This window comes from Annulohypoxylon truncatum, assembly GCF_022578515.1.
Source record: "Annulohypoxylon truncatum strain CBS 140777 unplaced genomic scaffold F4807scaffold_12, whole genome shotgun sequence".
In the NCBI taxonomy this organism is placed as follows: domain Eukaryota; kingdom Fungi; phylum Ascomycota; class Sordariomycetes; order Xylariales; family Hypoxylaceae; genus Annulohypoxylon; species Annulohypoxylon truncatum.
Genome location: NW_025953798.1, coordinates 529006 through 552953, shown reverse-complemented (window position 1 = coordinate 552953; position 23948 = coordinate 529006). Strand labels below are relative to the sequence as shown.

General features: G+C 48.2%; 3 protein-coding genes and 1 non-coding gene across 4 annotated transcripts; 2 read left to right on the top strand and 2 right to left on the bottom strand.

Annotated features, from left to right (window-relative positions):
- The first annotated feature begins 1166 nt into the window (after positions 1–1166).
- F4807DRAFT_422240 (glycoside hydrolase family 5 protein) lies at positions 1167–2873 on the top strand. Its single transcript, XM_047997653.1, has 7 exons — positions 1167–1425; positions 1479–1525; positions 1576–1642; positions 1698–1720; positions 1771–2047; positions 2101–2169; positions 2240–2873. Exons 1-7 carry the CDS (start codon positions 1234–1236, stop codon positions 2564–2566), a joined length of 1002 nt encoding a protein of 333 aa, XP_047855193.1. The 5' UTR covers positions 1167–1233; the 3' UTR covers positions 2567–2873.
- A 303-nt stretch (positions 2874–3176) lies between these two features.
- On the bottom strand, positions 3177–16186 carry F4807DRAFT_55477 (uncharacterized protein). The gene is made up of 9 exons (XM_048003201.1): positions 16020–16186; positions 12030–15963; positions 11503–11975; positions 8700–11448; positions 8109–8648; positions 7996–8055; positions 7730–7903; positions 3910–7641; positions 3177–3855 (listed from the first exon to the last, which is right to left on the bottom strand). Exons 1-9 carry the CDS (start codon positions 16065–16067, stop codon positions 3221–3223), a joined length of 12345 nt encoding a protein of 4114 aa, XP_047855192.1. The 5' UTR covers positions 16068–16186; the 3' UTR covers positions 3177–3220.
- Positions 16187–18132: 1946 nt separating this feature from the next.
- F4807DRAFT_t66 lies at positions 18133–18232 on the top strand. Its single transcript has one exon. It is a non-coding gene; the product is annotated as a tRNA-Ala (tRNA).
- Positions 18233–18527: 295 nt separating this feature from the next.
- On the bottom strand, positions 18528–20662 carry F4807DRAFT_55440 (beta-lactamase family protein). The gene is made up of 2 exons (XM_048003200.1): positions 19625–20662; positions 18528–19564 (listed from the first exon to the last, which is right to left on the bottom strand). Exons 1-2 carry the CDS (start codon positions 19972–19974, stop codon positions 18715–18717), a joined length of 1200 nt encoding a protein of 399 aa, XP_047855191.1. The 5' UTR covers positions 19975–20662; the 3' UTR covers positions 18528–18714.
- Positions 20663–23948: the final 3286 nt, after the last annotated feature.

Genomic DNA, 23948 nt, shown 5'->3' with positions numbered 1-23948 from the left:
TAGTCTTCTCATATCGTAATTCTGGGTAACCTAGCTGTCTTCAAATGTAGCTGAAATCGATTACACAGCGGCATAGTTACACAAAGGATTTATCCCCAGTCTAGATTGCGCCATAGAGGAAGACACTTGACAGGGCTGAGATCTAAGAAGGTAGGTGGAAGAACTTAGTCTCCTTCTATACGAAGGATGTTGGATCTGGATCTCTCTTAACTTCTTACGGCATGAGACATCTATATAGACTGTCTCAAGCTAAGTTCGTTTTTAGAAATTCGGCGCGCGAAATATGTCTTCGTTGGCATCATTGTCAATAGTGATATTGCATAAACTTTTGAAGGCGTTGGTCTGGACCTGACGATGTCAGCTCAGTGTTGGCTTAAAGTCCATAGTGTAATTGACGGAATTCAACACTAACCGACGTTCCTAATTCGATTCCGGGACCTGGTTAGTCGTCCCATTTACCCCTGGCACAATCGGCCTATTTCGGTTTCAAGTCCCACGTCATTTCAGGCTCCCCCAACTTTCTTGCCCCTGACAAATCTCCGTATCTCCATCGCCACGCGGAGACACGATCCTTAGCATGACCTAATATATGCGCGGAGAGATAGGCCCCGCCCCCCTGGAAGCGGCAACAAGCTTCATGAGAGACTTGCTCGGAATCGTTCACCATGCTTTTTCGGCCCTATCTTGCTAGACTACCTTCGTCCCTAGCATGAATGTGTTCAGTAACCATGGCACACGGTCATCCTACATCGTTGAGCTATGACGAAAAGAGTAGTTGCAGAATCTCTTGCAAGTGTAATGAAAGTGCCCTATCAGGAACCGGCATCGAGACAAGCCTCTACCGAAGACGATCACCGTGGGCCAAGCCATCGGTCGCCGCGATTCTCTTCCGACGCGGCGTCTGGTCCTAGTTTCTATTAGATTACTCCACCGACGCCTATGAGGGTCGAGCAACCTTCATATGAGGCTCAATGGCGTCTATATCCGCCGATCTACGATCCCCCTCGCCTTAATTACCTGTTAGCGCCGAGTCATTATCCTGGGCGCAATTGCTTATGCTTCCATCCTCCTTTGCGTGGGGCGGAGCGACGGCTTCCGCTTCCGCGGCAGAGGTCTAGGTCTAAGTCTAGGAGGTATAAGAGCTGAACAATCACCACCTTCAACCATGACTCGTGGAATGTGTCTACACCAACCCACAGTGTCTCTTCGCCGTAGTCTAGAAAGATAGACATCATGAGGTTCGTCGATCTGCTCGCTGGTGCCGCCGCCGCCTCCGGCGCTGTTGCGGTACCTACCAAGACCCTGAAGCGCGCCGGCAAATTCGACTTCACCGGCGTAAGCGAGTCTGGGGCCGAATTCGGCAACACTGCTCTCCCGGGACAGCTCGGCAAGGATTACACATGGCCCGACCAAAGTTCCATCTCTGTAAGCTGACCAGCTCTCCGAACAGGCCTGTTTAGCTACTAACGTCTGTGAAGACCTTGATCCAGAAGGGAATGAACACCTTCCGAGTTCCGATTATGATGTTAGTCTACACGCGCTAAGCAATTGTATATAATACTGAAAAAGACCTAGGGAGCGCGTTATTCCCGACCAGCTAACGGGTACTGTCAACGAGACGTACACTGCCGGCCTTGACGACGTAGGTCATATTCTAGAACTTCATGAGATGCCAAAGTGCTAATCCAAAACCCCAGATCGTCAAATTCATTACTGATCAGTCAGTTCAAGCACGCTTTACTTTAATTCGCTATTACTAACCATGACTAGGGGTGCCTACGCCGTAGTTGACCCTCACAACTTCGGCCGCTACTATAACGAAATCATCACCGACGTCGACGGATTCGGAGCCTGGTGGACCACCGTAGCGAAGCGCTACGCCACCAACGAGAAGGTCATCTTCGACACCAACAACGAGTTCCACGATGAGGACAACGCCCTCGTCGGCCAGCTGAACCAGGCCGCCATCGACGCCATCCGAGGCGCTGGTGCCACCTCCCAGTACATCTTCGTCGAAGGAAACTCTTGGACCGGTGCTTGGCACTGGGTTAGCTCTCCCACCTCTTCATCCATATCTATACAATCACTGACTCCACGCAGACATCCAGCGGCACCGCCGAAGCCATGGGCCAGCTGACCGACCCCCAAGACAAGCTCGTCTACGAAATGGTGCGTCCTGACTCTCTTACCCTCCTTTTATCTCTAAGCCAAATCCACTAACACACTCTCCTACAAACAGCACCAATACCTAGACGCCGACGGCTCCGGCACGGCCGAGGCCTGCGTATCGACCACCATCGGCGCCGAGCGCCTCGCCGACGCGACCGCCTGGCTGAAGGCGAACAACAAGCAGGCCATCATCGGCGAGACCGCCGGCGGCGCCAACGACCAGTGCATCCAGGCCGTCCAGGGCATGCTCTCCTACATGGCCGACAACAGCGACGTCTGGAAGGGCTGGCTCTGGTGGGGCGCCGGCCCCTGGTGGGCCGACTACATGTACTCCATCGAGCCGCCCTCCGGCGCCGCCTTCACCACGGTCTTGCCTTCGCTCGCCGATTACATCTAGGGGTAATAAGACTTACATCAAGTACCCTAGCTCAGGGTTAATCCTGAATAGGATAGGCTAGGTTAGTTGGCATGGCTGAGTATGCTAGGTAGGAGTAAGCGTTTGGATTGAGGATTCTTGTATATAGGTAGTCAGTACGCTGAGAACTAGGAATCAAAGTTACTAGACCGATGTGGACTCCTTCTCATAATGCCGTTTCTTTCGTAAGTGTGTTCTGAGTATGAACCTACGTATCTGAATAGATGTTGTGTACATAGAAGAGGTATGATTTAGTATGGAGTATTATTGAGTAACGCAATGATTCCCCTACGCATACAACAATAGCGGAATGATGTATGAGGGTATCGCGGCACCGTTGTTATGTCATCTATGCGTTTGAAAGCAAGTCAGCTACGGTTTACGTTTTAGAGCCAAGATACTAATTCATTCTCGCAATGCAGACTATGAAACGGTATAATAGGCACGATCATCACGATTATAAGCTATCAAAAATTCATGATATAACTCATTATTATTGCGTAAACCCTAATCCACATATGCTATGTGTCGGGCAAAGTGTTGGGTAGGTTAGCTAACGCCATTGGCCTGCACTCCGTTGACGTAGCTCTCCCGCCAGAGCATCATTGCCGAATGTTTGAGGTAAACACAAACTCATCAAAAACCTCCGTTTGTGGAAGAGAAAAATGCACGCCTGCCTCTCGCCTCATTCTCTCCATGCTGTACAAACAATACAATCAACGACGTGGTATAGTGTTGAGTTTTCCTTTTCTTTGCGAGCCTTGACCGAATATGTCCCTTACGCGAACCCGAAGTAGTCGCTACCAGTCGTGATAGCCTTGATAATTTGTCGACGAAGGGTATCGTAGCTCTCATACTCGGGGAGATCGAGTTCTGCGAGCATATTAGTAAACTGCATCGTATGTAAAAAGTATAGGGATACTTACGGTTGAAACACGTGTGGGATGATGGTAGACGGTCTTTGTTGCCGTAGTCCCGGTGGATGTTGAATCGGTTTACCCCGTTCATTCCCTCAAGTTCCTTGAATCCATTCAATGGAACTTTGCTGGTTCCCGTGACGAACTGAAGGAGCTTGGCGCGCTCCTCTTTGTCGAATGATCGTACCGCTCGCCAAAACCACTGGATCTGTGGAGAAGATGGCGAGTAGTTGTGGTACTCGGTGTTGCTCTTCCAATCATCGATGTCGACGTCCGGTAGACCAGAGATCAGAAGCTCTAGCTCCTGCTCATTGAAGATAGATATCAGTTCGGCGGGAATGATCTCGTGGAAGCCTGTTCGTAAGTTAGCATAAGTAAAACATAGATATTCCATTTCCTTGATCTTACCTTTCAAGAAGTTCTCCATCTGAACCTTAACCGAGGTGAGGAGCTTGTGCTCGACTACTAGACGCACATAGTCATGCTTGTTTTCTTCAGTGACGGGCACGTTGCGACCATTTTCGATCAGATCGTGGATCTTGGTCAGGCCGAATTCATCATCCTCGACCGAAAACGTCTCAGTGATAATATCAGTGATGTCGTTGTTCAGCATCCAGGAAAGAGACTTGTAGTAGTCAGGGTCGAAGGATTCCATGTCCTTGACTGAGACTGGCTTGCCGAGGATTCGCTTGTAGACCGCGCGGCTGAAGTAGCAGTCAAGTAGACGACCTTCGTAAAGAGCCTTCCCGATGATTCGACCAATAAACTTGAAGAACATGAGATGCTCATCGTTGATGCTGCTGAGCTTGTTCGGGTGGAAAGTCGTGCGATCGCTTGAAACGGGCACGAATAGCACATAATTGGGGTCGAACATCTGTCGCGCGAGAACTTGAAACCATTCCCTAGTAACGCCTCCGGCATCTACACCCTCTTCGCCGTGGAACCTAATACTAAGCTTGCCGAACTTCATCTCATCGCCCGATTTGAAGTATAGCGATTTGAAAGAATCATGGAAAACATGTTCTCGGCGGACTTGCAGCTGCAACATCGGGTGAGGCCGTTGGCTAACCTGTTGCTTGTTATGCACACTACGGTTGAACCAGTTGCGCTTGTTGTCGAATTCGAGCACCTTGGGGTTCTTGACAAGGTGCGAAAAGGTTCCCTTCATAAGCGACGGATTGTTGCGCACAAGCTCGTTGAGGATCCTGCGATGCTCTTCCGTGAAGGTAAAGAATAGACCGGCCAAACGCGACTCGGGCTGTGGACTAGATAGCACCATGTCCTTGCTTGCCTGTCCTTGGGTAAGCGTTTCATTTGCAGTATCCTTGCAAACGACCATCAATGCTTCGATCAGAGGAAGGAGAATAGTGGCCACGTTCAGGAGACTCTCGCGTTGACGAATTGCGCTTAGGCAAGCGCTAAGTTTCTCCCACAAGGCATTGAAGGTGGTATTCCGGTAAAGCGTAGCGAGCAAGTCCTGCTTCGTAGTCTCATCGGAATCAGAGCTCTCGGTCGTATCCGATTTCTTCTGGGCGAATAGATGATCAAGGGCTGTTAAGACGCGAAGTAGCTTGTTCTGGTCGGAAGCTCCAGGCGAGAACTTGGCTAAAGCGACGCCTTGGATCTCTGTACCCGAAGCGGCGTTCTGAATATGCGGGAGTAGTTCGTCAAGGTGGACGACAATCTTCTCGCTCAAGAGTTGGGCTTGGCGAGCAAGTTCTTCGCCAAAGACTAACATTGCTCCGGGAATCACGGACAGATTCTTGATAGTCGAGAGAGTCTCCTTAAAAGTCTTAGAGCTACATTCGCGAGCCACAAAGATCTTGATGATGAGAGTCAAATTGTGGACCGGAATGACAGGCGGATGCAGCTGCTTGATTCGCTTCATGATTGCTTGCTTTTCTAGTGCCTTAGCAGATTCGGCCTCGGCAGCCGAAGCACCCGAAGGCGCATTTTCGGGGGCTTCGGTGAGGGTATTGGCAGATTGCTCGGTCATCTGCTCCGATGTATTTGCGCCTCCCGTCTGCGCGGCATCTGCGTTGTTTGAATCTACAGGCGCGGTCGTTCCGGCAGACTCTGCTGCAGTCGTGGATTGGGAGTCAAGATTCTTGATTGCTTCGGATGCCTCCTTTTGTTTACGATCAAGGGCTAGTAGTGGACCCGTAACTCGACTCAATAGCTGCGAAAGACTATCCATGATAGAGGAACTCTCCATGACGAGATCGCGGTCGAGAAGCGCCAACAACGAATTGATGGCATACTTGTTGGCCTTCACATCTTTGCCTTTGCCCTTGCGGCTGACACTACGCTTGATAGCAGCCGTGCTGACTCCGTCGTGCTCGGTAAGGAAGAGAGAAGGCACGTGGACGTTTTGATCTGCAAGGTAGCAGAGCAGATCAAGGCATTGTTGGACGATCAATAGAGGAGATGTCTCGGAGGTTGCCTGAATAGGATTACTGTTACCGATGCTCGTGGACGTGCGCTTTAGGCTTTGGGGAGTTTGGGTCTTGTTTTCAATCTCCTTAGGTTGTTTCGCCTTGATAGAAAGCGAAGCGAAGCTTCGCTCGACAGCGTCAACGTCTGTTGATCCTTCTTGAAGTATCTTGAGTAGGTTGCTAACCACCTCGAACCTCGTTTGTCGGTTTTCGCAGACATCCTTGAACAGAAATTTCAAAGAGGTCTCTAGAGACCCGCCTTTCATGTTGATGAACATCAGGCGAAGTAAGGTATATACGCCTGGCTTGTCTAGCATCTGCACAACTGTCTTTCGGTGAGGCTTGCCCGTATCAGTAGGTACACTGGCTGGGGCACCCTCCCCTCGGCGGTTAGTAGATGAGGCTAGGTGATCGTTGTGTACTATCGGATTTGCTCGGATAAGTCGGCGTGTTTGAGCGGCTAGATCAGGCGTTAGGGAAGACATGAGTTCTGGGCCTTGGTCCATAAGAACCTGCTCTCGAAGAGCAGGCGGGAATGTCATTAAAATAGTGGCAGGATCCATGTCTTGAGCTTCAGCTGCCTGGCCGGGGGCGGCTGTCGTTCGCCGCAACTCTTCTCGCTCTCGCCTTCGTTGTTCCGCTCGTTCCTGTTGCACAATCTCCATGCGGAGTTCGTCGGGAAGAGCATCCAAGAACTCCTGGAATACCTCAGTCTGCTCGCCCGCGCCACCAGGGGCTTCCCGTGCCTGAGCTCGGCGTGTACTAACCGTTTGGGCGATGACTTCTTCCCTGAATTCCTCAGGGAGCGCTTCTAGATAGTCTGAATCAATGCCGAGTTCTGTTATATCGACTTGTTCACCTCTGATGGTAGTGTAGGCGCGTGGCTGAGAGCTAGCTGGTTCGTCCTCTGACGGGACTGCGGCTTCATCAGATGTTTCCACGCCCTCCATTGCCTCCGGCTCTACACGGTCGCCTTCTTCATCTCTACGAGCGGCGCCTTCCGTTTGGGTTTGCGCGGCAGATTCGGCGGCAGCTCGTTCACGCTCTTCAGCTTCCCGCTTCTCCTGGGCTGCCTTTTCTTCAGCCTCTTTCGCTTCTCTCGCCTTACGCTCTTCCTCCTCGCGCTTCTTGCGCTCCTCTTCCTGCTGCCGTTGGCGTTCTGCTTCTTTAGCTTTGAGTTCTTTCTCATGTTGAATAGCAGGTGGCACAAGGTGCGAGAGGATTGCTGGGACAAGGCGATGTGACTTCTCTGAATGGTTCACTCCAAATATCATCTTCACTTCTTCTATCCATCGGGCTACCGTTGTGTCTGTCGTGAACGAAGTTGCTTGGATAGGTTCCTGATACGTCTCTCGGCGATTGTCGGAGCGGGACTCGCGAATTTGGACGCCGAATGGGAATTGCATGTCCTGAACGTCACCTCGCCCCTGGGTGATTTGAAAGTGGAACGCATGTCCCTGGCGGCTTAATGACGCAGGGAGGGATGCTACGAGGTCGTTAATGAAGGACATTGGGCTGTCCATGTTGCCACCAAATAATCCGCCAGGGAATCCTAAACGAACAAGACCACCAAGTTGAGAGAGTTGAGAGGGACGAGGAGATCCGTCTCGGCCAGCGTCATTGCCCCGACGAAGTAGAGGATTTAATCCGTCTTCATTGCCGGTAGGCCTCTGATCATGTCGATTACGTCCGAAACCTCTTGGATCTGTATGCATGTCAGTGAATAAGCCTGTTAATGATATATGAGCAGAGGAAAAAAAGACGGGAAATAAACGAATAGATTATTTACATACCACCAAAGTTGCTGATCGGGTCTCGAGAACCCATCATGAACGGGATTGGAGGGAAGGGACTGCGGGTACCATGTCGGTTTCGATGATGCTGACCAAGAATACCTCCATGGGGTTCAACCACAAGAGTATCCCAGCCGAGACTTGATGGCCCAATATCACGAGGTGGTGCATCGTCTAAAAAAGAATCAGCGTCTCATTGGTTCCAACTCCACATTTCTGATAAAAGAAAAAAAGAAAAAAACACAGTGAGTAGCATGGCAACTTACTGGGAAAAGCATCCTCGTATGCGTACTCATCATCTATATCGTCCTCTTCCTCTTCATCCTCTGCACCAATAGTTAGTCTGTGAAAGGAGCAGCAACAGAACTTTTATGCTTACCATCATCGTCGTCATCTTCCTCCATATAGCGACCATGGAGGTCATCCGGAGGCTCAAAATCGTCTTCTTCGATCGCACGCATAATGTTTCCGAACCGTAGGGCGTCGACATCGTCAAGATGGGCAGCTTCTTCATCAATATCCTGTTCGGCGGCTTCGTAATCAACCTCCTCCCCATCATCATCCTCTTCTTCGTCCTCGTCTGTATCATCTTCCCAACCAGAGCCTCCGTCATCCTCTAGTGGGTTTCCCTCATCGTCAATAATTTCGATGCGGTCTTCATGTTCATCCATATCGTCGGACTCAAGCTCATCTTCTTCGCTACCATCTTCATCATCATCCTCGTCCATGTCGTCATCATCTTCATCGTCATCTTCCATTGTAACTTCGATAATGCCATGGTCTCCCGATAATCCTTCAACGGGACCCATCCCTTCGAGTTCTTCCTCTTCATCTCTTTCACTGACATCTTCTTCGCGATCTTCAGATTCATATCCCATGTCGTCATCGTATTCATCATCATACATCTCTTCATCGTCGTCTAAATATGTTAGTATAATCTCCGCCGAATAAACAAAAGTAGGGTACCTACCATCTTCCGAGTCTTCTGAATAGTCACCATCTCTATCTCTACCGGGCTCCAACATACCAAGAGCCGAATTTCGATATAGGTCTGGAGTCTCCTCTCGGTCATCGTCGATATCAGAAAGAGAGCTTCCTGAGAATGTTTCTTCATCGACATTCTCTTGGGTCGGCACATTAGGGATGATGTTAGAATGGCTCAGGTGGATAGCAGTGCTCGTTAAGATTCGAAGTACGCGAAGAATATACTTGATGGTTCGCTTCACGGGTGGAAAGGCGAGGTCGATGTCAGCGATAGACGCCGTGAGGGCTGCGAGATAGCCTTTCTCGTACATAAGACGCCGAAGTTGAGCCTGCGACCTCTCGAGGGGATCTTGACCACCGCGAGACGGTACAGGAGGATCCTTGTCTTTCTCGCCCATCATGAGATGCATGACCTCTGCTAGAGCTAGCATCCTGCTATATCTGCTATCGAACGAATCACTAGTCGTTGCAGCATCCTTGTAGGATCTCAGAATAGTATCCAGCACGAATTTTCGCACAAATAATAGGTCAGGTTCGTCGTCATAGTCGTACTTATCTCGACCCTGCTCGATGGGCTTCTCTCCCGTTTTGCTCACGAGAGCGACCAAGAGATTCTGTGTCTGAACGGATGTGGCGTATTTCTTCTTGTGTACAATCGAATCTGATGTAGTCTCTATGTGGGACGTGTAGAGTAAATCATTGAGAAGATAGTTCAAGACAGTTGATCGAGGCTTGATGGGAGTGTTGGCGAAAAGTGGAGCGCTTCTCTTGAAATTAATGAACTCGACTTTAGTGCGGTTATAGCTCTGAAGAAGTTCAGTAAGACAGTGCAGGAGGAAGCACCGGTATATGAAGATTGGGTGATCCTCAGTCTTGAACAAGGGCTTGACTTTCTTCTCTTTGCCATCAGCAGGGGAGCTTTCGCGATCAGAGATGCCACTTGCATCGGACGATTCTTGATCGTCTTCCTTCTTCGATTCCTTGGCAGGTGGCGGCAGTTCCTTGTCGTCGACCTCCTTGTAGTTCAGAAGCTCGCATAGCAAGAAATGCACTACACCATCAGGGTTCTCAACTACCGGCCGTTTCGAGTCCTGCGATTGAGGTTTGGAAGCATCCGCCATCTGCTTATCTTCGCCTTCGGTAGACGGCTTAACATCTTGAATAGTTAAATCCTCAGTAGCTCGGACAGCCGGTGCCACGTCGTCCTTGGGTGCGTCCGGCTTCGGCTCCTTGAGGATTATCGTCTGCCCACGCCCAATATTACTCTCAGGCGGAGTCCATCGACTCAGCTTCACTGTTTCGTTTGAGACTTCGACAAATAATCTTGGATCACGGAGCGCGATATGAGAAAACGTCCTGGTGAATCCAGAAGGGTCGAGAGGCCGCGCTGTGTTCCGGCCGCCAGAGAAGTAAGCTCGGATTTCACTCCTCATGACCTGCTTAATAATCTCCTCATCCTCAACGATATGCCGTAGTATAGTCAGAATATGAGACGTAATTCGAGTATCTCTGAGGCGCAAGGATCCAGCGCCAGAGAGCTGCTTAGCGGTGACGAACAAACGTTGCAAATTCTTCTTCTCGCCAACCAACCGTGCAATAGAACGATCCCGAGTCAAGATGACCAATATACGTAGAACGGATACAGCCAGTGATTCATCCTTGCCAATACGGGGCAGAATATCTAGCACTGAGCTGAGAAGCGTCTGACGATTGTCTTCTTTAACAATGAGGTCTTTTGGTGACCATTGAAGGGTTTCTATCGGGTCGTTCTCAGATGTCGGTACCTTCCATTTAATTTCTCCTGGTTGTTCATCGTCACTAAGGAGAATCTCGAAGACGAGCAGAATGTATGGTATCCACGGCGGAAGTTCCTCGGTGGCCTGAGACGTCGGAAGCTCAACGAATCGCAAGAAATCCGTTACATTATCTTTGAGTATGTCGACTGTCGCTCGGAAGAAGGCCTTCTCCTGGAGCAGCAGAGATAGAAGATGAGCATAAGCTGCAATGCTTCGTCCGTTGAGTTTCATATCATCGCCCACGAATGAAATTAGAGCATTAGCCAAAGTCTCGCCTATCTCTTGTCTTGAGGATGGTTCGTCGTTAGTGGTCCGCAGAATGATGGAAGAGACAAGTTCTGAAACCTCATAGGTGGAGTCAGGGTGTGCTCTTATGACATCCAAACACCTCTCGATAAGATTTACGCGTAATTTAGTCCGCTCTTCATCCAAGTCTTCCTTGGCTACAGCCTCCTTCTTTGCAAGGTCCGTATCAGTGTTATTTCCGGTTGATGGGCCCTGTGCAGGAGTAGTTGAAGATGTAGCTGCATTATCATCGCCAGAACCCGCCGCGTCTCTTGACATCGTAGCCTCCCTAAGCTCATCAAGAATGTCTTCCTCAAGTAACAGGCCCGGAGGTAGATCAGCGGGAAAGTCTAGGACCATAGGATCGTCCCCAGAAGGAGGCTGTGTACTACGCTCCGCTGTGGGCGCAGATTCGCTATCTGCATTTTCAGGCGAGTCCTCTTCAGGAATGGGATTTCGTGAACCAGCAAGGCCTGATTTGTGAGCTTTGCAATACTCAATGGCCGTATGTCGATTGTTATTGGCTCTGTAGAGGCCTTCATGGGCAAGATCCTCGTCGCAAGCTGCCTCACCAACAACTTCTCTTGTGTCATCTTCGACGGTTTCCCACGAAAATCGGAGTGGTGAAGGCTGAAGGTAAGCAGGAGGAGCGTTCTGCAGAGATTAGCATCGAACTATAAAATAATAAGAAAGGGAGTATAAACATACCTTATCGGTTCGCCTATAAGCATTACTTTCGGAATCGGCGAAAGAGATGAACTTCAGAATACTAATAATCTTCGCAAGGATGTGGGCTGAACCCTTCTCAACCAACGGGGAGTCCCAGAGCTCTCTCATCACCGGCAGTATAGACATCCGTAACTCGACCACCAAGTTGGGTGCCACTTGTGAATCTGCTCGTCGATCGCTGCTACTCATGTTCCGTGGAAGAATGTTAATCTGACTCATGGAATCTGTGATAATCTTTCCGTTGACGGCCATGGTGTACAGATCCAGGATCTTCTTCATACCGATAACTGCAAGTCGTGACATGGAAGAATCCTCCCCATCCTTATGCTCTTTGCAGATCTCGTCTTTGAAGGTGTGTAGCATAGAGTTAAGTAGTTCTAACCCGCCATGCTTCTTAAAGGCGATCAAAACAGGAGCAATGATCTGGGTTGGCGATTGTCGGTCTGAACGAGCTGTCTGGGTTAGTATGGTCGACAGTAAAGGGTGGGAAGGAGTGGGTGACTTACTTTCTACCGTGCGATTTACCAGCATTTCATGAACAGCATGCAGTATGATGATCCAGTAGTGGAAGTCCTTGCTAGATTTTTCACGATCAGGTAGCTCAAACTGCGCCAATATCGTCTGGGCCAGTTCCTCGGCAAGCTGCAAATGACGCACTCTTAGGTACTGGTCACGTTCCCGTCTAGGTAATAGAGCTTTTCCAAGGGTTTGGAAAAGCGGGAATGTGGCAGGCATCAGGGAATGCAACAGAAGACGAAGAGTTCTGTAATTCTGATATCGTGGGCTTGATTGCTCACTCTGGGAGGGGCCATCACCGATGCTATTGGATGTAGCTGTGGCAAGCCTCCATATAGTGGCAGACGATAACACATCCGGTAAGCTAGTGTCCTCGGATTCAGGGGCAACGGCAGTATTGTCGTTATTCGATGCGACGACGTTAGTCGCCGAACCTTGCTGGTCTGTAGATTGGCCTTGTTTCCTTGTCGACCAGTTATCCGGTACGCTGTTAGAGATCGCCGCCTCCTCCAAGACGACAGCACGCAACAGTGGGCCCAAAGACTTTATCAGACGGCTGTAATAATCGAAGACGTTAACGCTATGCAAGTTGACAGTGTTTGCCCGTGTTGAATAAGGAAAGCATTGGTACAAAGTCTTAATCAGAGACTGGGTATTCAAGAGCGCTTTTGCCAACTCAGTGCCACGAGGAAGCTGGGTCGAAGCGTCATCAGCATGCTCCGCAGAAGCTGTGTCATCCTTGAGGAATGGCGAAAAGAAGGATCCCACCTCCTGAGCTTGGGTCACGGGCTGGAGCACATCGATGGCGGCTTGAGTTCGTTTCAGCAAGGAAGGCAATCCGATAATCGGAGAGGTCTCAACTAGCTGGGCGATAACCGACTGTAAACTTCGCGAAGCCACAGAATCACCGAAGTCATGCGGGAGACTCGGTGATGTACTAAGATCAAGAAGTAACTCAATACCGCCATTGTTGATCAAGTTCATCTTCAGATTGTTATTACTGATGTATTGAGTTAGGAAGTTAGAAATTGCATAGATGTAAGGCGTAATAGAAGATGATTCGTTCGAAGAGCTGCCTGGTGTCGATTCCGCACCTTCCATCTGTTTTACACTTGCATCCGTCATCTCAATGTCAGCATCCTCGGCTGTAGCGACAGCCTTGCCTTTGCCTTTGTCTGAAGGGGCCACTCGAGGCACGCTCAATAACCCTTCGTCAGCAATTACGTCTCGGCCATTCGAATCTTTCACAAGAAGCTTGGCTCCCCATTGAGCATCTCTGGCCTTGACTCGGGCGAGATGGGTGACTCTGGCAATCATATCTAATACGGCATTCGCAATAGCCGGTCTGAGAGATGGATGATGCCGAGCCAGTTCATCGAAATTGCCACCCACGTTCTGAGCCACGCTATCGTCCGATGCCATTACCCGTACGTGCTCCGGGCTCTCGAATATCTCGAAGTAGCTATCGAATGCGCGCGACGCAACAACCATTTTCATTCCAAGGTTGTTCAAAGAAATCGCGTTCAGAACAGTCGGTACAGTAGTGATAGGCTCTGAGTTGGGTAGAATACCACGGGCCGGCGGGCCATCGCGAGGTGCTTCTAAGTCCTCCTGCGACGGCGGATGCGAGCGACTGTCGGGCTCAAGGAGATCAGGTGTAGGTCCATCCGAAGGCGACTCGGGACTGCCATCTCGGTTCCCTTCCTGGCCTGACTCTGTTCCACCAAGTGCACCCGTGGGTACCGGTCGACCTGTCAAAGCTTGCAGATAGCTCTGGACCAATCCGGCTTCAGAGATGGCCGCAAAGCTGGTTGGGTCGTTGTTAAGGAAGTCACTCAAAATTGTAACTGCATTTGTCCACACCAGAGAGCCAAACTTATCCATGTTCTCGATGATCTCGCGTATACTGCGAAGCAGAGCAGATTTATCAACGAGGTTCCTCAACAGTCGATCAGTGTTACCACCAAAAGCAAATGTATTTGACATCAAATGATGAATAAACTTCAAGAGGTGTTTGAGGTTCTGCTGTTGACAGAAGGGTATCTCGTAATCAACAACCTGGGAACGGTGAGTAACAGGCGTTCCCTTGTCTTCTGCGACAAGCTTCCCTGCGAGTTCAACTTCATGAGTGACTAGGTTTGTAACGGCCTCAAGGCCGTCGGCATTTATCAATGTCTGGAAGGAATTCTGAACGTTGTACACGAGTGTGTCTAAGAACGCTACCAAAGAGCCATACATGCGTTCGGCTATGTTGGACCTGATGTTGAGAATCTCAACGATAATATCCAGTAACCCGGCAGAGATAATCTCAGGCATGCTACGCGAGGTGTTGTTGGCCATCGACATCGTAATATGCAGCGTAAGAGAGATTAGTGTATCACGCCACTCATCCTCTTCGCTATATTGATCCCCGGAGTCGTCCTTCTTCATCTCAGCAACAGCCTTCCTAATGACATAAAGTAACACTCCATGGTTCACCGTTGCATTTAATGCCGAGAAGACATCGGGTAGCTTGTGATGAAAATTCGAAATGGCCTCCAACAATGAGAATGCGATAGACTGTAGATCAATAGGTACTACAGCCGCGCCATCAGCGGCGGGGTGGATCAGTTCGGCAAGCTGATACACCAGCTGAAACCGCCGTGGCTCATCATTATCCTGCCTGAGCACCTTCTCGATAAAGGTAGGTTCTATGTGGATATACGCCAAATTCTGAATAGCTAATAGGCGGGCTTTGAGTGCCTGTCGTCGAGATTCGACCGATCCCGTGAGAGCCTTAGCGACCCTAAGGCGATTCAAGAGCTCGTATTTGGCATCCTTGGGTAGATCTGCCGGGGCTCTTGCGAGAAGCTGATAGATCGATGACGAGGACACAGAAGCATGCGATATCTCCAAAGACTTCTGACCGGGGGGATTACTCTCGTCCCGTCCTACAGCCGGCGATCGAGAAGCCGACACTGGGCTCTCCTCCGACGCTCCTTGGCGGCCCGCACGGGGAGTCGATTGGGCAGCAGCAGATGTGCTACTTCGTCTCAAAGGAGTCGGAGTCGAAGGTGCATTAGACGTTGCACCGCGATCAGGTAGAGACTGTTGCGCGGATCCCTGCGAAGTCTCCGAGGTAGGATAATACGTAAGCTTCACATCACCCCACCCATTCCATCGTGCTTGCGAATTCGAGTTCTCAGCAGAGTCTGCCTTGGCTAGAGCGCACAAGTCGTTCGCATACATAGTGGCCGCATTCTTAGAGCCACCGCCATAGAACTTCTCTTTACTCTTACCAACAGAAGCAGGGGTGGAGAGAAGGGCAGATTCTAACGGCTTCGTAAGGGGTGTCTTAACGAAAGGTTGAGAAAGCTGCTGTACACGATCCAGGTCTATGTTATAGTGGTTCGTGAGAAGAGTCGTGTGTATCTGTCGGGTTGTCATTCCGTGAATGCGCTTGACAGAGGCCTGGTAACGCTGGGCCAGTTCCGCGCCAACGCGTAAGGTAGCACAGATGATTGTAAAATCTGTACTATTCAGGAGATCGTTCAAGTGGGAACTGCTGGCATATATGCTGCGATTTCCACAGTGGTCTAAAAGCATCTGAGTGAACTTCAGAATGGCCACGACAAGCTGGACATCGCCATCCTTGCTAAACCCCAGTTCCGAGAAGTCCTGTGACTTGTTCGATTCCTCTGGATCGCCCGTCGAGCTAGATCCCAAGACTTCGCAGCTAAAATCTCTAGTCTGGGGGCCCTCGTTCAATTTGTAAGTAGAGCAGAACAATTCTAGGATATCATCAAATCGGTCCAGTAATGGTATCCAATGATACAAGTCGCCTCTAGGGAAAGGCCATCGTGAAGGGAATGTGGCAAGGGTCTTCGGTAAAAGAGGTAAGGGTATGGAGGTCGCATTATCGATGAACTCCTGCAGCCAAGGAGACTAGAAGAAAATGAGCAATCTAAACCATGTAATAAGCATCACATAGGAAGACTTACCTGCGTCTCTTTGTGCTTAGGTTGGATGGCCTTCGCTATCTTTCCCATGCTGAAGACCGGTGCGGCAAAGCCGCGAAGAATAAGTCAACTCCCCCTCCACTACCAAGGCTCAGGTAATCGGTGACGACAATTCGATTTGCCGCGCGGGAGCGTCCAATATGGCTTGGACAGCTCCTCTCGTATGATATATCGAGCTGCTCCTTAGCACACAAGGTGGGGTGTCGTAGAGCCCAGTTAAATTGTCGGATTAAGCCTCGTCTCCGGGGTGTCAGCCTTGCGGGTATCAAATGCAAAAGAGAGCTTCGGTTTCCGGAAAGGATCCGATGCCTGAGAACCGGGTCAAAAAAATGGAAGAGGCGGAAGAGGCACACTACACGTCGCAGAGACACAAAAAATTTGTTGGGTCCGAGAAGGTAGATATGCGAGAAGTGGATGAGGGGCAGGCGGATGATGATGTGAGGTAGATACGATTTCCGGCACGGCTGTTAAAGAGCTGGATTTAGGTCGGTGCAAGCGGGTGCAGGCCGCTATACCGTCGTCTCCAAGTTCAACAAGGGTGCCGAGTTTCTAATTACAAGCGGAGAGGAATGGAATCGTCCCGCATGTATCACCAGAAAACTTACTTGACTTAATCGTCGATGAAATGTAGAATGGTCAGGATCGAAAAATGTTGAAGTGTTAAAAGGAAAGAAAAAAAAGGTTTAGCTTTTAGATGTAATGTTTGAAAGGTCGCGGCTGATCGGCCACTGCCTTTTGCGTAATGATTGCGGTGTGGGGCAAGGTGGTGCTTGCTAGTATGGCAGCTGTGGGAAATGGATTACCTCAAGGTACTACTACCTAGCACAAAGGTGGGGCACGAGCCAACAGGCACGGTAGCTACCAGCGACGAGGAACTTGCCCGCTATTCTTGAATCTCCCTGGTTTTTTTTTAAGTATCCACCCATATAAGGTATCTCAACCTGGAAGCTACATGTGCGGATAGCTCTTTTCGCTTCTAGGGCACATATATGCATAATAGGTACCTAGCTGGAGTACAGGGCTATGTACATAGTAGGTATTATAAATACAAAAACGCAGCGCCGGAACATTTCGAGTGCTTAGAAGAGCGCATTAAGCTGTTGTTCACGCGAGCTCAAGTGCTTCCTCTAGTAAGCATTGAATCTCTAATAACCTGCGTACCTACATAGTAGTAGTAACTTATTGCAGAAATCTAGATATCCGTCATAAACAGTGCACTGTCGATATCTAAGGCGATCACATTACATATAATCATGCAATTCGAAGCTGCAGAATTTTCATTCGAAATCGCAGCCCAACGTCCAACCAAGCCATCGTCACTCCTGCAGATATCGCGCTTGTATGTGCTATGTACGTACAAATGGAGACCGTTGCTGCCCAGGGCTTCTTCAAGCCCTGATTGAGCCCTAGCCGGATCGCCAAGGTTTTCCATGAGTGGGTTAGGTATACTCGTATATACTCCCTGCCTGTTGCATGCAGATATCTAAAGATTGTCAACTAAGCCCTTGATTCATAGCTGGGAACAGGTCAAGTCGACTTGTAAATTGTAATATCTGCCCTCGGCACATGAGATCAGTCCCATTATTATACTAGTCCACGACTCAGACTAAATGTGTTGTCGAGTAAACGTACCTGAGTATAGCTGTATAAATATAATCGTTCCCGTATCAACATTATAACCACGTCCGACCATATAATATTCAGTGTCTATTCATGGGAAAAGGCACAAGCTTCGTTCAAGAATTACTACATGTTGAGGTACATATAGGTAGTACGTCGTACTAAGGTAAGTTTGGTATCGAGTAGGCTCCCAACTTATTATAACAGAATCTGTCATACTACCATCGATTGAAGTCTCAACTCAAGGAAATTGAAATATTCGTCGTGATAGGCGTATGTGTATGTGAAGGTACCTCCCATGTACTAAAACCCAACTGGTCAGCTCCCAAGCGTGTAGAAGGCGACGTTAGCGCCAAAAGCACCCGCACTTCTCCAAGCCAAACCGGGGCTTGTCCGTAGCTCAATCCTATTCGATCCTATCGATTCGTACAAGCTATATAACTGCCCCAATTCATCGAATCTCCAACAATCACCAGGGCTTGTGGTTTAGTGGTATAATACTCCCTTAGCACCTTTGGATGTAACATCTAATAGCCGCCTGGGAGTGGTCCGGGGTTCGATTCCCCGCGAGTCCATTAATTGGAGGTTAAATTCCTCCTGTACCATCCTTTTTTGTCGAGAGTGCATACTTTTTAAAAATTTGACGTTAGCGTTGCTGTCGCATATTTTCTTTCGGAGAGACATTCAGAACATTTTCCATAGATTTCATTTTGTCAACTAATATCACTTGCCAAGTTTCATTATACATTAGTAAAACCGGACATTAACCTCAATTCAATGTTTGAGATATATACCTCTCATACACAGATTCGTTGCTATCGTCGTCGTTCTCGTCGCCTCTGTGTATGCAATTCAAATTCATATTCACAGACCGAATGATTTTACGAATGTTGATTACTACCTACGTCTATATGAACACTCATAATAACAGAGATCGAATCAACTTGGAGATACATTTATTTTGAATTGATTCATAGGATACGACACAGTAGAGTAATTATTTACTGGTTCCTCTAGGTACCTATATACTACATCTATTGTTCAACAACCTATCGATCTACTGCTTCTTAAATTTCTCAAACTGCTTATAGACCGCCCGCTCAAACTCCGCCATCAATTTACTGACCTGCTCATCCCCCATCGGCAATGAGTTCGTAAAGAGAGCACCGCAGAGACCGGCTTCTCTGTCTATCCACCAAATCAGATTCGGCATGCCACCCCAGGACATGGTCCCAGCCTTTCTCCTGCCAACTTCATCTCTGGTACCGATCTCTCCGCCAAGGCCATAATCCAAAATTTGATGGTTCATATCGAACGAGTTCGCACCAACCCGTCGGTAAACCTCGTCAGCCTTTATCATCTCGTTTAAGGACGTTTTAGCCTCGGGGCTGAGCTGCGGTCGGAACATTTCCTCTACCGTCTCCTTCTTCAAAACCCTGCCGTCGTTGGCGCACAGGCTCTGGAGGAGTTTCACGTAACTTACCGCATTCCCAAAGCCTGCTCCTCCTCCGTATATATCTTTCCTTTCGCTGAACATGTTCGTAAAGTTATGCATGGGAACTAGCTTCCCATTCTCATCTTTACGGCTCATTCCTATCTTACGCGCCTTCATCTCCGGGATCGAATCGGGAAAGAAGCTCACGTGCTGCATGTCCAGCGGACCCCAGATGTTGGCGCGCATGTACTCCTCGAGAGAAAGACCGGAGAGCCGTTCAACGATTTGACCAGCCCAATCTAAGCCCGTGCCGTACTGCCAGCCTGTCCCGGGCTGGAAAACCAGGGGCTCAGAATATTCGTCCACAATAGTATGGGGAGGCTCCTCGGGAGGGCCCCTGAATTGCGCCAGCTGTTGAAGCTTGGGAGAAAATATCGGCGCAGAGAGTCCGGAAGAATGCGTGAGGAGGTGCCTTGCGAGAGAAACATCATAAGGTCAAGGTCTACCACGCAAGTTGCTGGGGTCTACTCACCTCAAAGTTATTTTGCCCTGTCTTTCTTCATACTCAGGTTTCCCTTCGCTATCAAATCGAGTCAAGACTTTGAGTGCGCCGAGCTCCGGAAGTACCCTCTCAACATCCTCGTCTAAGTCAATCTTTCCTTGTTCAACTTGTTGCATCGCAGCGACGGATGTCATGAGCTTGGTGCAGGAAGCTATCCACATCACGCTGTCTGTAGCGATTGTCTCTCCATGTGCGTTCTCGCCGAACGCTTTCTCGTACTTGAACTTTCCCGTGGCATCGGCGGCGACAAGTGCCACGCCTGGTAGCCGGTCGTCTTCACAGGCAGCCTTGAAGGCAGATTCGTGAGAGTATTCGGCCATGTTGCACTGATATGGAATAATAAGAATGTTCTGCAACCAGGAGGGTATAGATAACACGGCGAGTGACTTGGGTTATTAGTAGAATTTCAACTTCATGGTTCCTACCGACACCTATATACACTCGATAGACAGAGCTCGATGCCTAGATGGTCCAGCCACTGGAACAAGCCCAAGCCAATACATTAGTAATTTCCCCATCTATACACGGTATGCGGTACAACGTCTATATTCCTCTATGCAATGCTAACTCATTAAGGATCCGAAATTAGTGGAGATAAAACCCGATGATCCGCAGGATGACTTATCAACGGACGAATTCAAGATCCGCAGTTGGGCCCTTGTAACTCGAATAACCGCAATTGTCAAAGAAATCCTTCGCAAAATAATACAACCTTATCTGGACTTCGGCAACCCCTTGCTATGAGTCACGCCGCCACTTTAATCAGGGCTATAGCATAGACTTCCATATTTGAGGATTCCAATTGCCCAAGTAGGTGATATTTTCTTTCACGAGGCAACCTAAGTAGGTATGGATCACGCTGTTAAGCCTCGACCTGTAAAATCATCCGTTCTTAAACTTGATGGTTCAACTAGCCCATGGGAAAACAAATGTGGTAAAGGGCAACTGAGATCCGGCTTTTAGATAATCAATAACTACCTAGGTATAATATAAGGAATACGTTTGGTTTTATTCAAAGGTACTTCAGTGAGTTTCAAGATATCTTCTACTTGTTACATAAGATTATGAGGACAATGACACTGAAACTGTGCCGCCATCAACGCCGCCTCATCATCTAGCACAGCTCTTCGGTGTAAGGATGGTCTGTAGATGATTTGTTCTCCATAATTTCTTGTCCGCTATCAATACAGCAACTTCAGTTTGGAATGGTGTACTAGTCTACCTAAGTCTATGCCCCTATCGTGAGTTGTGATTCTAATCTCAGACCCATCTCTAGCTTAATGAGGACCACATGTCAGACTCATATCATCGTGTCCAACTCATTTACAGAATATATTATATCAATTCTCCATAAAGAACCCTCACCACTTTATTAATGTTGTTTTTATTACTATCCCGGGTCTCAACGACATCGCAGACCTGATATTCTGGGCCTCGGCCTGGTGTATCATGATGCCGATTTAGTGGGTATGGCAACAGCGACGTTGTTGCGTGAGCAGCTTTAAACCTATTTCCCTACGATGTCGGTTAGTAATAAGTTATAACAGGGAGGGCAGACATGTCCTCTATCTTAAGTACTAATGAACTACTTTAGATAACTTGGACAGACCTGTAATGGTACGAGAAGCACTCGGCCCCCTTCAAAGAACAAGGGAAACCAAATTTGGATGATAGATTCTTCTCCTACGTACATATAAATATAAAATGAGATTTTATTTGTGCTATTCTAAAGGCTAATCACCCCCGGCTCTTCTTCCAGTGAACTAAGCCCCTGGTGAGCCGAACCGCAATCTCATCTCACCTTTGATAGTTGATATCACAAGGCTCATTTATAAGAGCTGGTAGCTATAGGGCTTGCTAGAGCTGATCGGTAGCCTAGGAGGATCGGTGGTCGGCCTGTGAAGAGAGCGCGATATTCCTAGGTAGCTCCAGAAGGACCTGTTGGCAGATTAGCCCTAAGGCGTTAGACAAAGAAAGGTCTATATGGATATGTACCATGTTCCCTAGCAGGGAGTAATTTAGAGCTCCTTGCCCAATAACGTCGATGTTTCCTCGTCCCTTAATTCCGCCTTGTGACAGCTGTTGGAATTCACAGCTACCACAAACTCATGAAGTTCCTTAGGTCATTCATGGGGGGCCTCTAGACCAACGCCATAAACATGAAGTAAACATGCCACGGCCGAGAATTAATCGAATATAGACCCTAATTCTTCGAACACAATGGGAGAGTCGGGGCTGAGCTCCTGATATCTGGTCAGAGATACGAATGAGATATTCACGACGAAATGAATAGCCGAATGATATAGCCAAGATCATTCCATTAATAAGGTATGTTATATTAGTTGCCGAGAGAGCTTACCGTTATCCTGACTATGTGATGTTATCCTTTTCCTAGACACCCTTAAGCAGAATGCTACGTTTAAGAAGTTATATGTCCAAGTATTCAATAAGCAAGCCAACAAATTTGATGAAACCTCAAGGGCACAGCTAGATGTCAAAAAGAGAGATACGATATTCCTTTGAGACGAGTACCGGCGCTAGTTGGCCTGTCAAAGTTCGCAAATATTATAACGATTTATTAGAATATTAACTGATAGAAACAACTTATCATTCAAACCCTGGCTCTCAAAGCTATCTGGATTCCTTGTAATCCTTTCGCGTAACTAGTAAATAGTCTTTCAGGGGTCCCCTTCCGAGGACGAATTTTCTCCCGAAGACTTGATATGTCGACAGTTATCTTATGAACACCGTGGATCCAGCTACATAGAGGTATGCTTGTGCTTTATAAAGGGCAATATCATTTGCGCAACAAATAACAAGGGCTACAATTACCCTACGTGTAGGAGTACGAGTAAATCAATCTCACACTGCGTGCGTATTGCTACATGTAGCTTTCAAATGACCCGGAAGCCACTAGGCTATTTCTAGTACATTCAGTTTCTAGAAGTTGAGCGGGCTATTTACGTGGGTAGTAGTTAGGTGAGCTCCTTTTGTCTTCATGGTGTATTTTACTTGTCTTAGTCGAGGCTCAAGCTCTAGACTTGGATAGCAATGGATATAGACTAGGAAATATTGAGCTGCTGACCTTGATTGCTGACCAATGTATAGGTGTAGTGCTACTTAATTGAAATCAATATTGTCAAAGTGGATTCAATAATGATTATAAGCTTGACTACCTGTGTATGTATTCGGGGATTGCCTGAGGCATGATAAGTTACCTTGTTGGACGATAGATTTGCTCGTTCAACGTTGTTCGTCGTGGAAATGTAGATGACGCACAAGCCGCTTCACTCAGTGTAAAGAGCGCGTCATCACGTAACTGCCCTTAAGTATGTCGCACCAATATATTTGGTCGGAGGCCGAGACCTACGCCTGCTGATTGGATCATGACCAAGACACGGCATCCCAGACGACCCCAGATTAAGACCCGGCCATGACCCGGCTGAGCGGTGTCGGTCAGGTGGGTGCTAACACTTGAAGGTTCTCGAAAAATCGGCTAATGGCCTTATGGAAGCTTAAATTTGGAAAATACCATGTGAAAGGAAGTCGTCGATGGGATAACGGGATTTCTAGTCAAACCTAATTGTTGAACGGTCGAAAGTCTCGATGTTCGTACCCTTCAATGTCAGTCAAGTACCTACTTACCTTTTCATGTTAAGTGCATAAAAAAGGGATAGGGCTAGACAATCGTTTTATCTTCTCTTAATACTTGAACATTGTGAAGAAAGAAAGAAAGAAGGTATAAATCTGTCAAATGATTGCAATAGAATTCCTTAAATGAGATAAGGCCATTTTCTCAGATGCATAGAAATGCCAAGGGGGTTGGTCAAAATTCAAAATGCTGGCCTGACTGGCCCGTTCTTGATGCACGCGGAAAGGGGTCGCATCGATCTCTTAGGCATCGCTGGCCAATCGCATTTCTAAATCTATGCAGCTTCTAGATATATCCCGTCAGCTTGGAATACGACTCGATAGCGTGAGTTTTCTCTTTCACACGAAGCAATGAAACTTCTCTTTGTGCTTATTATAGAAACAATCAAACATCCATACACGTTAATTGTAGTCCTTTATGAGGAGGAAACCCGGGAACTAGATAAGAAATTCGGGGCATGTCATGCCAACAGATATGCCAACGGATATGCTAACCATATTTGAAGTACCAACGGTGATGTCACTCATAATTGTCCATTTGGGGCGGAGGACGGAGGGATAATGATGGTGTACAAGATAAAATTGTGATCGTATATATTTCTGTAGACAGCCTAGACCTCCAATTTCATCTTGCAGCTATGTG